This window comes from Trypanosoma brucei, chromosome 11 (genome assembly GCF_000210295.1).
Source record: "Trypanosoma brucei gambiense DAL972 chromosome 11, complete sequence".
In the NCBI taxonomy this organism is placed as follows: Eukaryota; Euglenozoa; class Kinetoplastea; order Trypanosomatida; family Trypanosomatidae; genus Trypanosoma; species Trypanosoma brucei.
Window position 1 is genome coordinate 1,203,240 of NC_026744.1, and position 17,449 is coordinate 1,220,688.

The window sequence follows — 17,449 nt, forward strand, 5'->3', positions numbered from 1 at the left end:
ATATATATATATATATATATATCAACTAGTACGCTCTCCATAATTTAGTCGCTCCCGGGTTATTCGCATCCACATGGAACGCAACTCAGCGAGGAAGCATACCTGTGGATTCACAACGGGCCGTGCCCTCTGTAGACATTGCAGCAAACTCGAGAAGGAGAACACATGCATGTCACCATTGCCTGATTCGTCGCCAGAAGGAGCTGCATTGTTTGTAGGATCATCTGAATGTAGGGAACCTCTTTCACCTTCAACCACCTGCTGCAAAGGTGTGCGAATCCGCCCCGCACATCTCCGTATGTAATACGCCATAATTATGCTCGGACTACGTGAAACGCCCTTTAAGCAATGTACCAATACACCTGGGAGCACACAAAGGGTTGCTCGCAGAAAATCACTTGGTTCCAAATCGTTGCCTAGCGAAAGTACGAGTGGTTGAAAACCGTCGCCGCGAGCAGGCCACGCAACATCGCTACTAATCTGCTCAGCTGCCTCAGTACAATCATCGTTGCGGGCAGCCGCAGTTTTGACAGCTCCTCTAGGTTCTTGTTTCTCTCTTGTTTTCTTCACCATCACTTCGGTGAGCCTGTGAAGTGCAAGCAGCGCCTCCTTGGCAGCCGCGTCGTTGGACTCAGAAACATTTTCTGATAGTTGGGGCCCGTTCGCGCCAAAAGTGTTGGCAATATGAACGAGACACTGGAGAATAACCGTCGTCTCCATTACCACCGACGTCGCAGCATCGATAAGAAGATGCATAAAATCCTCCACAACGTCAACAACGTCGGCTATCCGCGATGTGGCGTTATCTTCCATGGATATAGCAAAGTAATAGATCGGGACCGAAAGTACCGGAAGCTCCCCATCGAAAAAAAACTCCTCTTCCCTCAAGGGACTTGTCACAGTGTTGCAATCACTCCCGTTGTTGTCACCCTCAGAGCCGGCAGCAGATTTTTCAGCCCTTTCAAGAGCGACTCGTCGACGCAGCAGCGAACTGATGCATACCAGTAAGCCGCGCAGGAATGTTCGCTCATATTCCTCCAATATTTCTCGAAGGTTGCAACCCCCACCCGCAGCCGTCAGGTTCCTATCAGAGTTGGGAACAAATGTGGGAAGTGACACGGGAACCACACGCAGCTTCAACTGTGCCAACGGCGTATTCTCAAATAACATGCGGCTGTTACTCCTCTCGTCTACGAACACCGATTCCTTCGGCATCAACGGCGTACTTGAGGTGATGAGTACCCCGCGTATCCACCGATCCCTTGGTGATGCCACAGTTCCTGTTTGCTCTCCCCCTATGGAACATTCTACCGGACTCGCAGCCTCATGGAAAAGCAATCGCTCCGTCAAGTTACCACTTTTTGCACCTGCAGCGCTGGTGAGGAAAACCCCTCCAGTCGAAGCTGTGGGGCAGTCGACCTCTCCCTTAAAGAAGGTGGAGTTCACAGCGTCAGATACATCGACAATACTGTCCCTGCGTTGCGACTCCAGCAACCCCTTAACAAGCTGCATCTGTTGCTCGTTCAGTTTACGATCATCGTCCCCCATCATGGACAGATTTTTTTATCTGTTTCCCTTATTGGAAGGGGTTTCTTTTTATCCACAACTGGAAGGCGTTGCTGTTGGCGAAAAGGCTGTAGAAGCATAAGCACCCCATGGCAGACGTCAGTAAACAACAAAAAAAAAGAGAGAATGGAAAAACGAATTAGAGAATCGTTGCAACTGCAATGGTCGCCATGCGATGCGGAAAATGAAATTATTGGAAGGCTCGTCATGTAACAAAGGAAACATTGACTGCGCCCTACACGCATATACGCAAAAACAGAAGAAGGAAAAGAAAGGAAAAGAGAACGTTCAAATTTTTTAACGGTAACATAGGTTCACAACAGTGGTTGAGACACGAAAACGTGATGAATTGAGCCAATAACTCCGCATGACTCTTTGTAACTCCCCCTCACACTACTTGGAGCATCTTTTAATTGCGCAACGACTCATATATATATATATATATTTCCTCTTCCTCCAAAATCCCTCAGCTTCCGGCACACGACCATCAGGTGGTAGTGAATTCAAATGCAAAACTTTACAAACCCATATAGGACCCTTCACCAAACGGGAGAGTGGCAAAAATATTTCGGCGGTATCACGCAATACAAACACCTTGTAACTGTAATAAACCCATTTCCTCCTATCTTTGTTTTGTTTTTTACATCTGTGACAACCTCCTCCCTACTTCCTCCTAGAAACTTTTTTTTAAAGGTGCTCATGAATAAAAAGGCACAAAAAGAGGAGTAGAAGGATGTACGAACCACATTTGCGGAGAATTTTGCACAGCCAAGGGTAATGCGATAACTCTTTCATATTTTCAGTGTGATTTTGAATTGTAGAGAGTTTTTTTTTATTCAGGATTGTTATTTTGTTAAAAACGAGCGGCAGCAAAAGTCAAACAAAGAAAAAAAAAGGAGACAAAGAACACAAACACGAAGGAATAGCAGTGCGATCCATTCTATTCTAGGCGCACGCTTGGTCAATAGGTGGGGAACTTTAAAAACAAAACAAGAGATCAAAAGCAGCAACAAAAAAAACCTCTCGGCTTCACTTGATAAAAAAGAGAAACAAATACATGATAAGAATGGAAATGAATTTAGCGAAGAAGCGAAATCCACACGGAGAAGATGACGAAGTGTGACAGTTTGCGAATGTTACCTTCGCTCCGCCAACTGTATCGAACACAAAAATAAATACGCACATACACCATTTTCTCGTTTATCCATTCATATTCTATAGTGCGGCCGTGGAGGAAGCCGACAGCAACATCGATGACTGAAGCAAATAAACAATATTCCACACATTGGAAGTTTTTGTTTGGATGTTTTCATCAAAGTTAGCAATCGTGCACACAGCGTGAACAAAGAAAAACAAAACATCAATAACGAAAGCAAAAGCGAAAAAAAAAACAAAGAACAGAAAATATTTTCAGTTTGCCCCTCTTTCCCATTACAAACACAAACACAAACACACACAAATATATATATGTGTATACAAGCACAGTTAAGTAATAAAACCAAAGGGAGAGCAACATAGGAGTAGAGAAGTAGGAGAACAGGAATGCGTGAGGTTGTGTAAGAGAGAAAGAAGAAGGGAATGGGATCAAACGTTGGGATATTTTCGGTGGTCCGCTTCCTTCCCCGAGCATCACTCCAACAAACCCAATACTAAGAAAAAGCCACTGGCTCAAAAATATACTCCTTGGCATTTCTTCTTGTGATACAAATTTTGGAAATGAGACAAACGACAATAGGTTGCCGCGCCCTATGGCGTCACACCTCACCACAAAGAAACACATGTGTGAGGAGGAATTAGAGTAATGTCAGGGGAAACATACGAGTAAAGATAAGCAAAGATATCATTACACCTTAAGAAGACACTTAAGCTGTTAGAAATATGAGTGTCTTTCTCTCTCTCTCTCTGAAGAAGAACAAGGAAGTGAAGCTGCATTCCTTTTGTTGTTGTAGTTGTTTTCCATTCGCGTATCCATGTGTATGTTATGAATTTTTTTTACACCCTTATACCGTTGCTTCTTTGAGTACTGTCCCCCACTTCTTACAACCTCACCTCACTACTTGCTCTTAACTGCCTTCATTATCTCCCTTTCCCTCCGTGGTGCCGCTGCTGTTGTTTGCCTTACCTCTGGCTCCCCAAGACACTCAAAACAAAGGTGAAAAGAAAGGAAAGGTGTTCAGTTCAAGTTAGAGGCCTCATGCACACACAAAAAAAAAAACAAAATAAAAACACATTGCTTGCCATGTCACCACGCGGTACAGATGTCTTATCTTCCATACCTCATTCGTTGGAAATAATTTCCCAACTGTAAGTCACCTCACAATTTCCTTCTTTGGTCATTTCCTTTACACCAGGTAGATGCGAGAAAAGGGAAATTTGGCACATATACACAACATTAGAGGGAGGGAAAGGCATACGTGCCCCCATCCCTTCTTCCCTTTTCTTTTTTTCCCTCCAAACCCTGAAAATAAGAAACGAAGTGTTACTACCGTCTGTGTTGCTTGCGGTCATCACGCGAATGAACAGTAAGGACGCGTAACCGGGTTCGTGTGTGTGCGTGTTGTTGATGATGTTTTTTTTTTTTCATTTGTGACGTTTTCCTTCCCATACCCCCAGTACACCCCCAGGTAATAATAACGGTAATTATATATTTATTTATTTAAATATGTAAATAGACGTATGAAAATTCAGCTTTCTTCCCAGTCATTCCACTCAATTGCACATCCCCCCATCACCCGTACACAAATCTCTCTATCTGGTAAGGAGAAAATGACGGGGAAATGTTAAGTGTTCGGAGAAGTGTGGGGAGAGTTCATTATCATTTTTTTTTTTAAAAAAAGTAAAATAGAACAAAATAAAATAGATACAATTATGATTGTGTTGTGTTGCTGCTGCTGCTGCTACTATCTCTATGATTGGCTGCGAAAACTCCTGACCCCAGCAAGTTAGGCGATGAGGTAGGAGTACGCGCTCACGTGGCTCAAAAACAAGAAAAGACGTCCCAGTCCCCATAATCCATGGTTTTTCTTCCGGTCCTGATTATAACACCCGATTGGCTCATGTTTTCATACGTATATACGTATGTAGATATGTATATATCATTTTGTGTGTGTGCTTTTTCCTTGTATATATATATATATATTTATTTATTTATTTATATTTCAACCGGATATTGCACGTTGGGTACACTCTATTAACCGTCTCATCCGATTTCAGCCAGTGTGTGCATCATTGTCTTGGTGGCCTCGGCCTCGGCGCTCCATCCAAATACGACAGCGAAACTTGGAGAACATCACCTGCAGAAGTGCTCGGAAGTCCACGCGATCATCGCTTTCGTACATAAATGTCAGCTTCTGACGATCAAACTGGTAGGCGGCTCCAACCACGCGAATAGTGAGCCCGAGTTGTTCACACACATGACGGCATTCCTCCACCGCCTCGTTCTCCCTCTCCACAAGCGGTCCCTTCCAGTCCTCTACCTCTTCATCCAGGGCGCACCGCAGCACTTGCGCTGGTGCGGAGTTCCCGCTTGGTTCCGAGATCAACTCCTCCACATTGATCACTTCACCGAGGTCAACGCCACGGTCTGCTTCGAAAATCACATATTTGCCTTTGCTTAACCGCAAGCAGCATATGGCAGTCACATCACGGTGGCCGTGACAGCGCAGAGTAACAAGAAACTTTCTATCCCCACACTCCCCATGCGACTCATTGTCAGCATGGATCGAAGAGAAGTTGGACACAAACTTGTCGCCGTCGTGAAAGATGCAGTTGTTATTGTTGTTGTCACCTTTCTGCTTGTTCTTCCCTCTTGACTGCCTTCGCTCCCTTCTGCGCTTCCCTTGCTCCACCTCCTCCTTATTCAATAGCTGCTCCTCTGTGCCGTCGGAGATAATTTGTGGTATGTTCTCAACACCAGGGAAACCAACGGTGACGAGCACCTTTTTCTCCTTTCGCTTCACCTTGTCACCCACCCTTCGCTTACTCTCATGCACATGCTCTTCGTATGCCTGCTCCAGCTCTATTGCGAGAGAGGTGGGTTTATCGTCTATCGACACCTTCACTGATGGTAGCGCTGCTGCTGCAGCAGATAGGACGGCGTTTGACACTGCACCGATCGCGTTATCGGTGGTAATCCCAGTTGAAGCAACGAAGTTCATTGGAGCGCTGCGCAGGTATGTGCGAGTGCAAGTTTCATCGAGGAGAGCACTGCCTGGCGTTGCGTGTGTGATGTACCGGCACACTGTGGCTGGCGAAGCGGTCATACCCATCCCAGAAGAAGGTGTTGGAGCACCAACAGAAACTTGCCGGAGCATCTGCGGTTTGTCAACCTTTTCTGGGGTTTGCATGGATGCGGAAGAATTGTTATAATATGCGGCGCGAGTCTGCCCCTCGGACTCCGGTGGTGCTCTTTTCGACAAGTATGCATTGTCCACAGGGAAGGCGGTGCTGCTGTTGGCACTCCCTTGGGTGCCGAAAGGAATAAATGGACTCATCCCGCTGCTATCGGTAACCAAGTCCACAAACTGTTGGTGGCGTGGAACTCTGCTCGGCCCGTACACGGGTTGCAGGGGTCCTGCCAACTGGGCAAAGGTGATGGAAGAAAGAGCGTCCATGCATGATTGGTTCCCCTCATTAGCCGCCATGAAGAAGTTGATGGCACCTGGAGTGAGGCCATGTGGTGTGCTTGGAAGACTTGAAGGAGCGCTGAACGATTCCCTACTCCCGCTCATCATATTAGTACTTAGTATGGTATCGTTCGTTTACAGATTTATTTTTTTTTGCGTGTGTTCTCTTGAGCTCCTCGCGGCTTCAGGTATGTACCTTATCTTTTTTTTAAAAAAAGGGCTGATATTGAAGCCAAATGGTTGCCTTTTCCGGTTTGATTCTTTTTCTTTCTTGCAAGTGCAGTGACAATATATACCTATGTATATATCCACCCACGTACAAGAAAAAAAAGAAGTCGCACCTCCGTGTTTTACTCCCTTTTCTTTAACGCCTTCCTGATGCAGTCCAATTATTCCTCTCGTGTTGTTTGCCTGTGATTGTTCTGTTCCTCGCCCTTTTTTTTACTGGATCGTATGTGCCTTTATTTCCTTTTAAACTGCAGGAGCTGCAGCAGTATTGAGAGAGTTCCAGTGAGGAGAGAGAAAAAAAGAAAAAGACACACAAAAAATAGAAAGGTACGAAAAACGTGTTGATCAACCTTAAAACACCACACACCCCTCTGTGTTATTCCATCATGCACATCAATCGCAACCAGTGCCAGTTTTCGTAATGTTAAGAAGCAGCAGATCCACTCCTCAAAGTCATCTTTGGTACTATTAAGTTATTAACCGCACATTAGAATCATTACCCTCAATCGACACAATCCGGAGTTGCGGGGACGTAAATGGGGGTGGTAGTTTTGGTTGAGTGGCGAGTCCGTCCATACTATTTGGTTTACAGAAAAGTCTCAATATCAAAAACGTAAAAAGGGCTGTAAATTCTGGGTCCATTATGTTTTCATCACGCACTTATCACATTTCCTATGCTGCTTCCTCCCACGCCGAGGGAGGTGTTAAAGCATCCTTGCAAGTTTAACTTTTGTGGCACTATAAACACACACAACTCCTAATATAACATCTGTCCTCCTGCATGCAGCACCCAAATCCTCTTCCTCACTCCTTCATTGGTTTTTTCAGCTGAATTTTATCATCCCCACCACCACGGCGCCATCTTCTTCCCGACAACCAACTCGTTTCCCACCTTACACTCAACATCGACTCCCACTATCCTTGAGCTCATCCCCCCCCCCCATCAACGAACTCCGCAGCTACGTGTCGCACAATACCTCGTTGGATTGATGCCTTGAGAGAGAGAAAACAAAAGAGGAATAACCGTAGGGAAGAGCTTTGACACCCTACGGATGCTTCGACACACTCCTAATGTCGCTTATTACTCCCCTTCATCCTCCTCGTTACCGCTGCGCTTCTCAACTGGTGCGTTCGCATCACCCACCGTTGTTTTTGAACCCTTTTCTAGTCTCACCTTCTTCCGTACTGGCTGCTCACTTTGAGTAAATTCAAGCGGTTCGGCGAGGACTAACGCAACATCATCCGGAATTGTGGCAGACATAACCTCTTCAGGAACAGCCAGAGGCTCCAACGGCGGAAGTCCACACAATACAGTTGCCCTCTTGGCCGACACAGCAACTGTTGCAGAGAATCTTGCGGTTATATACCGATCCCCCTTCACACGCATCACGGGAAGTGGGTCTATTACACCTTGTTTTCGAAGAACAGCTACTGCCATCCGGGCTTTGAGAGGATTTTCCACATGTTTCAAACTGAAGGGGAAACACTGGTGCTTTTCCGTCATTTCCTTCAAAGTAGCTTGTACGGACTGCACGCGGAAATCAGTTTGGAGGTCAACCTCTGTGCGACGGAATATAACGGTTTCCTCGTCCTCAGAAGGGCGGACTTTATATGAGTTATGGTCTGTGAAGGCCACGTCAACGGTCCAAACTTGGTTGGCACCGATTGTACAGTCAGCAACGTCCTGCTGCGGCGCCTCAGCGACCACACGGCGCGTGATGATACAATCCATTCCGTCCGGAACCCAACGCTTGGTGCGGTTTGACAAGACGCCTTCAAGAGCCTGAACGCCGTAGTGGTTGCCTACGCGGTGGATAAAGTCGGTGATGTCAGCATTCAGATTTCCAGGCTGCAAAAGATGAATCACCCCGTGAAGCGCTACACGCGCCGCTTCAATGGCGTTGCTCACCCCCTGGGTAATGGGACGAGAACCAGATTTGCTGTTGGCTCTGGAAGAGGAACCGTCGTTGGTTGCGCCGGCATCACTCGTGTTCCCCTCGCTGCTAACGTCAAACGGCACAATAATCGTGCGAGCCGCGGAAACGGGATAACCGTCGATATGGCAGCCCATGTGGATCTTCACCACATCACCACCACGAAGTGTTGTCGCCTTCGATTCCTCAAGTGGCGCATGATTACAAAGCACGTGGTTAACAGAAATGTTAGTAGGGTATGAAAGCCCTCGAATGATACGGTTCCCATCTGCATCTTTCTTCTTGAACATCCCCAGCACCCGCTGAAGTAATTCCTGGTCGCCCAAGTCACACAGCTGCTTAGTATTTGTACCAGGGACACAAGCAGCGATGACAAGCCCGATGACCTCATCCACAGCACGTCCACCTGACTTGTACTTGGTCATAACGTCAGGCTTCACGATGGTTTCGGCCGCGGCTTCATCCGGTTCAATGTGATTCACGAGCTCCTTCTCCATCTCAACCAACCTTTGTCGTATTGTTGAGGCAGAGCGAGTCCGCGACTTACTGACCTTCCGCTCAGTACTGGTTACTCGCTTCTCCGCCTGTGTGTCCTTGTTGTCCCTCGGCACTGGGGTTTGGGGCCTGGGCTTCTTGTTTTCCACGGGCGTGACAGATGAGGATTTAACAGAGTGCAACTTCTGCTGAAGCGACATCGACCGGTTTCGCTTCATGCGAAGCGTGGGTCGTAGGCTCCTACTACGACTGTTACTGTACCCTCTTCCCATTTCGACACAGTGATACTTTGTTTTGTCGATAACAGTGCGACAAGTGAGAACTACAAACTGACGCGGCTAGCGGAGAAAGAGACCTACCAGCAATAAGCGACACACGCACCGTTAGCTGCACAGTTCAGGGGCGGTGACATAATTTAAAAAATGGAAAGGGGAAAAAGCGGATGGCCGGCAGAAAAGTAACATACACCGACGGTGCTTTTCCAGTACAATATGGAGCTCGCATCGTTACTGAGTGTCTCTTAGAGAAACACAACGAACACACGGCAAATCGTTAAGAGTTTAAATGATAGCGAAAGGGGGGAAAGAATGTCCATAGATAGAAAAATTGATGGAACACTGTCCGCTACGATCCAGGAAGTATATTTTCTACTAACAGCCCTAGCCCCGCATCACAAGTGGCACGCCCAACGTCCCCAGCGTGAATGGCTAACGCCGTGGTCACCTCCAAGTAGCATCACGCAACGAACCTCATTCAAAATTTTCATCATCTCATCAACAGAAACTAAATACACCTCCTACTGCTTTTCGTTATTTTCCACCCTATATACGGACAGCTGAAGCCACTGTACATCAGCACATCTAACAAAGATATACCATATGACCTCAATATATTTTTAAAAGCTCCACTGGCATTCGCAAACGCATGAAGATAAACAAACATCCATTCATATACGTATGCCTGTTTGTGAAACCGTTCCTACGCAAATGGATGCCCCATTCGTTTGATCGGTCTATTCCCCTCTTCCTCACCTCATTTCCGGTGCCGTTCCTCCCCATTATGCAACGAACAGCACACACACGCGCAAAGCGGTGCCTATAAGCCTCACTCTCACGCCCACTATGAGACATGTCAACAATCTGTCCCACAATATTGCCCTCATAAAGCGAAAGAATTGGGCCCTCCAAAATCATAATAAGCGCTAGTCACGACGATCTCTCGAGCGGCGCTTGCGGTTCCTCTTGGAGGAAGCTGAACGTTGACGATTAGCTTTGCGACGCCGTACAACATCTTCCCTTTCCTCCTCTTCTCCCTCCTGATACTCGTCTTCAGACTCGTCTTCGTCCACGGTAGCCTCATCCTCTTCTCGGTCGCGGTCCACATCCCTCGAGCGGCGGCTCCTGCGATCGGAGGCGCGGCGGCCCTTTGCACGATTAGACTCGTGTCGCAATTCCGCAGCTTCTTCTTCATCTGTGCCGGACACCTCTTTCTCATCATTTGTTGACTCTGCGGAACGCTTCTTCGACTCTGAAGTCCTCTTTCCTTTGTGGTTTTCTTCCTCCTGATCCTCAGACCTATGCTTACGACGGGGGTTCGGTGGTTGGCGCCTCCTTTCCTGCTTGTCTTCTTCGCGCTCCTCCGCCTCTTGGTGCTCCTCTTCGTCCCGCTTTCCCTCTTCGTGATGCTTGTCTGCATTTTGCTTCTCTTCTTCCTTGTGCTCCTTTTCCTGCTTTTCTGCGTCATGTTGCTCAACTTTTTCCTCATGAAGTGGCTTTTCTCCTTCGTTGGCTGACTCTGCAGAGGTTGCATTTTCCTGCTCATGAGTTTGGTTTTTGTTGGTCTCGTTCTTAGCAACATTCTCCTCTGTCACGGCTTCGTGATGATTCGCCGACTCCTCTACCGGAGTTGTCCTTGAGTATACGTCGTGATCGTATTTCTCACCTTCAATCGGCATGGTGTGCACAAAAGCAATATCATGGTTATCGGAATAACCTCCCGTAGCCGCAGTGATCCCAATATAATAATCCTTGCTGTCTGTTTTCAGCTGCACTGAAACAGAGGTACACAGCGTCTCATCTTCCTCTGCAGAATTTGATAGATACACGCGAAGGGTTTCATTTTTATACTGCAGGCGCGCTGTAGAGAATTTGGCCGATGTCTGACGGAAAGCGTACTCACAACTCCCCACATGCTCATTCTTGAAGTCATTTGATGTGGTGTACTCCCGGTTCTCACTTCCCTCGGCGTTATAAAGGACATATACCGCTGGGTTGTTGCCAGCCCCATCATTGTCGAAAGTATCGAACACTACTCCAACACCTTGAAAATCCATTGGGTGCCCCATCAGCGGGCCGGTGGCATTCTGAGGAGATGACGTTAGCCAAATGGCGAAACCGTCCGCTGGGTATCGTGCCGTGCCATGTAAGTGAAATCCAACAATAATTTCAAAAGAGGGCATATCAAGGGCCTCTCTGTTCCACATGTATCCTTCCTGATCTCTGTAGTTTCCAGTGAGACGAACGTGATCATCGGTAACAACAGCGGTACCGCCAACAAACCAGTGCTCTAAACCCTCGCCCCCGTAGTAGTTACGGAGCAGTGGTGGAGTGAATGAGTGGTGCTCGATAACCTTCTCAATGGTGCGATGCATTTGACTCCCCGTAAGTTTTGGACTCGCGGATGCCGCTGCCGGAGAAACGACCGTCGCAAAGATGGCAAGTAGAAGAAGTTGTGATAACGGAAAGAACACCCCGCGGTAAACTGAAGCAGTGTGCTTGCCGCCACTTTCCTTCTGGTTCATCCTATATGAGACGCCCTGGTGCACGATGGCCGACATCGGGTATGCGCTCACTTCCCTTTCTCGCTTGCGGAACAAGACAACAGTTCGACCCCTCACTTGCTAACAAAAGGAGATGGGAAGCACCAACAACAGAAAATATTTTCGTTTTAACAAATCCCGCACCCCGTTACTTATTTTCCCCTTTCCTTGAATTAAAGGTTTCGCGCTCACTAACTGACAATCAGCGATGACTGAATTTTTGTCTTACACTCTGTTGCTGCGACGGACAAAAATTACCCACAAAACGCACCGGGGTTCAAACCGGATGGCAAATAAAAAAGCCGGTAATAGTGAAAGGCTCCAGGTAAACACGGCAAAAAAAAATAATAAGTGAAGAACAAGAATAAAAGAGAAAGGTCAATAAATAAATAAGCATATTGCAAGCACATACATACATACAAAGAGAGAGAGGGAAAGAGACGTATTTACAACTTACACACAGTGTCGAAATAGACGGGCTCGACTGACATAAATGCACGGGGTGAGGGGTGCAGAAGAGTTTGCGCACTCATGTGGAAGTGCTTAGGAGCGGAGGAAACGTATAACTGCAAATGTGAACGTCAACACGCACATACACACAGAGAAGTAAATCCATACACAAGCATATTGCTGCTTTTATTATATGTGTGGCTGTGGGTGTGATTGTTCTTGCACCCCTTAGCTGTGTCTATGCATGACCAAAAGGCTGCGGTCATATTCAATGAATTTCAAAAAAAAAAATCGGAAGGAGGAAGTAACAAACGAGATTTTAAAAAAAAACAAAGCAAAATATTTGGATTAAGAGAAAATTTATGTGGGGAAAGGGTAGAGGACGGGGGAAAAAAAAAAACAGACACAACTAGAGCAGAAGCAACGAAACTATATCAATCGTAAGGATGGAAAAAAAAAATAGTAGTAACAATAGACGTGAGACCTTCATTGTTTCGTTGTCGCTGCCGATCCTCCAATACAAAAAAGAGAAAAAACAAATAAACACATCACTCACTTCCTCCTTTACATAAATGCTTTAAATTCTATTTTCATTGATTTCCGCTCTTACCGTTCCCCACACAAAAAAAAACAAAACACTAACATATGTCCCTGTGTGCAAGGTGGAGCTGGCGAGCGAGGTGCACGTTACAAGACACACTCAGCGGTAAACATTCACTGTAACAAGGGAAGGAGGGAAAATGTGCGCGGTCACAACAAAAAGAAACAGTAAATAACAAAAAAGAAAAAGAAAAGAGAGGCCCCTTAACCGTCATCCCAGAGTTTGATATTCCCCACCAAAGCCAAGCGGTTCAGAATCGCATGTCACCCCTTCTTTTTTAATATCTGGTGGTGCGGAGGTCGTTGCGGCTCTTTATTTATTTCTCTTCAGTTACCGCTGGTTTCCCCTTCACATCCCATAGATGAAAGTTATGCGAATGGAATAAGTTTAAAGTCACTACTCTCTAGCAAGCCGCACATGCCGCATGCGACCATCATCTGCACTGCTGAGTAAGAGACTTTAATATTCATGCATATCTCCCTTTTACATTTGATTATGATTTTCCCCCACATACACGCACACAGGCACACTCTTTCAAGAGGCATCCAGTGCTAGAGAAAAAATTGTGTAAACGACACCAAACTCTCACGAAACCACACATTACGTGGAAAATAAATTAACAAGACCACACCTGGCCCACCACCTGCCTTACTCACAGCCCGCTATCTTTCCTTCCTTTTGTTTTTGTTTATTTCCTTTCCTATTTCCATACATCGCCGCACATTGTGTAGCCTATCTTCTTTTTTTCACCCAATCATCTGATCCCCTTCCCCTCCAGCTTTTTTGCTTCCTTACTCTCAAAAGTGTGCTGCCGCGCGATGTCTCCACCTTCGTTAACCTTCTTTTTTATTCTTCACAGAGGTGGGCGGAAGAGAGGGGGACCATATGGCCCACCAACTATCCTTTTCATCTAAACCACAGCCGTAATTACCATAACCACCACACACAACACACACAAGCACGAAATTCAACCAAGCCGTCTACCAATCCACATGCACAAACACACAAAAAAAAAAAGAAAAAGAAAAAAAGAAAAAAAGAAAGAAAGAAAGAAAGAAAATCAGAAACCAATATGGGGAAGCACACCTGTTACTTCACATTGTGCTCCCTCCGATAGTATCCAAAGTACTTTCTGAAACTACTCGGTTTCTTCTTGCCTTATTGTCTGCTGGTGACCCCTATTCCTCTCCTCATCTTCATTATCACATCGGTCTACGCCTCTACCAGGTTTTGGTTGCATATCACGAATTCAGTTTTTATTTCTATATTTGATCATATATTCGCTTAAACGCCTCGCGGTTTCCCCTTCATCCCATTCCAATACCTCGTTGAAAACAACGTTCCCTGCTGAGGTGGGGAGCACCTACTGGCAGTTTCGACTATAAAATGCGCATTGCCCCTCTCAGCCGATAAATCCCGTATCCGCTAAACTGGGCTCGCCACAACCACTGAAGTCTTCTCAATCTTTTCATCTTTTCACTCACGCCCCCAAGCGGCTCACGCACTGAAAACGCCCTAACATAAACATCTCACGCCACGGCACTGGCATCCCCGCGTGCTGCCATCTCTACTCGGTACCGCGCAATTTCCTGCTGCAACCCCGCATCGACGCTGATTTCATCAGTGAAGGCTTCGCCGGTCAGCGGATCAACATGTCCAACGCGGTCCACCACCTTCTGCAGCACGTCCAATTCGAACCGATGACCGTTGCTCAGCAACACGGGCTCGCGCATGAGTTTCTTCGTAAGCATGCAAACATATTCCTGTGGGTGCTTTCGCTTCTTCTTGTCCCCCGTTTTGCGCCGTTTCTCGGTATCGGCTTCATCACATAGGTTAGGAGGCGCACCCCAATTAGCTCGCGGTCTTGCTTGCTCTCCTCCAGGACCAACAGGAATAAGTAGGCAGAGATCCCCCAGAAGTTGTCCAATTGCTAGCTCCATCATGAGCGACTGCAGGACAGTGAGCTGTTCCTCGAGAGCTCGAATCGCAACCGCCGCCTGACCGACAGCAACTGTGTCGTCGTCCTGAAGCTTATCACGGAGAAAGATAACGGATTCATTCTCATTCATGCAGTAGGTGGATGTTTCATTTGCAATGCAATATGCGAAGGCTTGGGCGGTGTTGAACTGCGCTCCCGGGCGAAGGGGGCTCTTGTCTTCCACTACAGTAGTTACGAATTTCGTGAAGAGCGGCGCTAACGTGGGAATCGCAGCGGCGTTCACATTACACAGGATTTCCGTTGTGAGGACGAGCACAAGCATACCCACATACTCTGTTCGTAAGAGCTCCTCCATCGAGTGCACCTGCTGTGTGAGCGAAGCGAGTGCCGCTGCAAGTGGTTCCTCTGGCACCGGGCTTGACGCCCCGTAAAGCACGAAACGCAAAAGCCGAAGCGCTGTGATGGCGACATTCATGTAAGGGTTCTCCTGCGAGTCTGCAGGAGCTGCGGGATCGCGAGTGGCCTCCCAGCCGCGAACGGCGAGGCGTATAAAGGGAATGGCGGTTTTGACTAGAAAGTTTTGGTGGCGCTCAGTAAAGGAGTTCTGATAAGCGTGCACGAGATCCATCCGTTCACAGAAATCCGCAACATTCAGCAACATGACGGAAAGGTAGCGGAATACCATGACAAAATTCATTGTGACACCTTCAAGCAATGCTTTGGACAGCTGCGTCTTTCCTTCTATGATAGAATCAAGCTGGAACTCTTGTACTGCGGCCTCCCAGCGCGACCCAATTTCCACAAATAGTTCATGCAACGCATTTTGTTGCGAAAAGTGGATCAATAACGTGGAAACTTTATCTTGAAATGCGCTTATTTTTGTCGTCTCAATGGGTTGATTGTCCTCAGGAGCAGCAAAGTAACTTGCAGGTGTTGTCAACTGATACATACAGCGTATGCACGCATGCAAAATATCCCACTCTAGGGATCGATTCTTTATAATGGATTGCAGAGCGGCCACCAGTCGCGTGTCGTCACCGTTGAAAATCTGCTGAAGCAAATCGCCAGCGTTCAAGCGGTTGTACCCGCTGCAACGGAAGAGTATTATTGTGAGCATCTCGTTCAAGGAGCCAGCGTCACCAGCCTCGTTGGGTGCCTGTGACTCGAGGAAGGCCTCAAAGGATTCGTTGAGTTTCTGCACTGCATCAAATAAATCCCCACGGCGGAAATTGTCATTGGGGATGGCGGACAGTGTGTAAATACACTCCATTGCCATGAGCCGCACACCAGGGTTCTTGGTGCCATCGTTGATGACATTGATCAAGTGCTCCATGAATTTGCAGCAGATCGGGCGATGTTGATCAACAAGATTGGAGGCAACTCCAGGCTCTGAAAGGCAGGAAACAACGCATGACAGTATTGAAATGGAAACATCCCCTGGGTTTTGCTGAATGAAAGACGAGATGGCACTGTGTACGGACATCTTGTTATTTGTTTCCCTCCACCCACTATGATTCCTCTCGCTTATATATTTATTTACTCAAATACTATGTTTGAGTTCACTTTTCCCAAGCAATCAGTCTCTGCTCGTAATATCAGGAGCAGCACCTTTATTGGCACTTTGATATGTTGCTAAATGTCTTTGCCTATCTATTTGATTTGTTTTTGATGCACAACCCTCTTCAACCTTTATGAAGTGCTCTGCGGTTTCTCTTTTACCGCGGTAGTCTGCCTTTGTTGTTGTTGTTTTGCTTTGTTGCTTGCTTCTATTTATTATCTTTACCTTTTGAATTCGGACTTTTAAACTCAATCAGACAGCTATAACCATTCCATCCGAGTGAAAGGGGATAAAAGAAGCCAACAACGATAAGAAAAGGAGTTACGTCAAGACGATAGAAGAGCGCTTCGCTTCTGTTAAAAAGGTGCGTAGATGTACATTAAACCGTTGGTAGGAAGTCATAGAAACGTAATACCACGAAAATAATAATAATAATAATAATAACATCCCCCAATTCCTCTCTATAGTATTCAACCTGTCAAAGTAAGGAAAAGCGACGCACGATTAGGAATAGAGTTGTGACCCCGCGAAAGTAACGCCAGTCATGAAGTGACGTACTCCCCCCGCGCCACGTGGTTTATATCTTCGTGGAAGAAAGAATCCAAAGAGACAAGAAAAATGCTCACGGCACCGCATTCGCCAACCTCCATCTGCCCCATTACAATTCAACACATGCGTACGCTCCCCTGCAGCCAACAAACATACAAAACTGTTCCCTTTTTTTTTAAGGAGGAAAAAAAGAAACTTCCCCATAAATTGTCAACACTATTTTTATTTAATCCCCACCACGCTTACTTTTCACCGCAAAGTGCCCTCCACGCCGTCCCTCCTCCCCCCGGGGGGAGGGAGAACAAGCTTCACTTTGTTGAACCACACGCCAAACTGGACAACAAACCGGGTAAATGAATATCATAGTTGGTCCCTAAGTTTCCTTCTAACCTTTATCATTTGTTACGTATGAAAAAACGTTTTACATTGCTTTATGGAAACATGTGTAAACGAGGAAGAAAAGGGAGTCGTAGAAACAAATCGGAGAGGTAAGCAGTCATTTGTCGTGGTAGATGTGACCTGATAATTATTGAAAAAACTGTGATGAGAAACCCCCCGCGTTCATTACTTCACACAGACATACACACGGAATAACTGAAATGCCCAACATAGCCTAGCGCGATGCGTCATTGAGCACGAAAAAAACAACTGAACATAAACAAGACTGCACCATCAGAAGCACACAA

General features: G+C 46.5%; 5 protein-coding genes across 5 annotated transcripts; all 5 read right to left on the reverse strand.

Annotated features, from left to right (window-relative positions):
- Positions 1 to 21: 21 nt before the first annotated feature.
- On the reverse strand, positions 22 to 1,551 carry TbgDal_XI4760 (hypothetical protein, conserved; the record flags this gene model as incomplete). Its single annotated transcript, XM_011781320.1, has 1 exon — positions 22 to 1,551. The coding sequence occupies one exon, from the start codon at positions 1,549 to 1,551 to the stop codon at positions 22 to 24; it is 1,530 nt and encodes a 509-aa protein (XP_011779622.1).
- Positions 1,552 to 4,775: 3,224 nt separating this feature from the next.
- Positions 4,776 to 6,299, reverse strand: TbgDal_XI4770 (hypothetical protein, conserved; the record flags this gene model as incomplete). Its single annotated transcript, XM_011781321.1, has 1 exon — positions 4,776 to 6,299. The coding sequence occupies one exon, from the start codon at positions 6,297 to 6,299 to the stop codon at positions 4,776 to 4,778; it is 1,524 nt and encodes a 507-aa protein (XP_011779623.1).
- Positions 6,300 to 7,500: 1,201 nt separating this feature from the next.
- TbgDal_XI4780 (hypothetical protein, conserved) lies at positions 7,501 to 9,120 on the reverse strand (the record flags this gene model as incomplete). The annotated part of the gene is made up of 1 exon (XM_011781322.1): positions 7,501 to 9,120. One exon carries the CDS (start codon positions 9,118 to 9,120, stop codon positions 7,501 to 7,503), a length of 1,620 nt encoding a protein of 539 aa, XP_011779624.1.
- Positions 9,121 to 10,049: 929 nt separating this feature from the next.
- Positions 10,050 to 11,684, reverse strand: TbgDal_XI4790 (lectin, putative; the record flags this gene model as incomplete). The annotated part of the gene is made up of 1 exon (XM_011781323.1): positions 10,050 to 11,684. The coding sequence occupies one exon, from the start codon at positions 11,682 to 11,684 to the stop codon at positions 10,050 to 10,052; it is 1,635 nt and encodes a 544-aa protein (XP_011779625.1).
- Positions 11,685 to 14,246: 2,562 nt separating this feature from the next.
- TbgDal_XI4800 (hypothetical protein, conserved) lies at positions 14,247 to 16,139 on the reverse strand (the record flags this gene model as incomplete). The annotated part of the gene is made up of 1 exon (XM_011781324.1): positions 14,247 to 16,139. One exon carries the CDS (start codon positions 16,137 to 16,139, stop codon positions 14,247 to 14,249), a length of 1,893 nt encoding a protein of 630 aa, XP_011779626.1.
- Between the last annotated feature and the right edge of the window lie 1,310 nt (positions 16,140 to 17,449).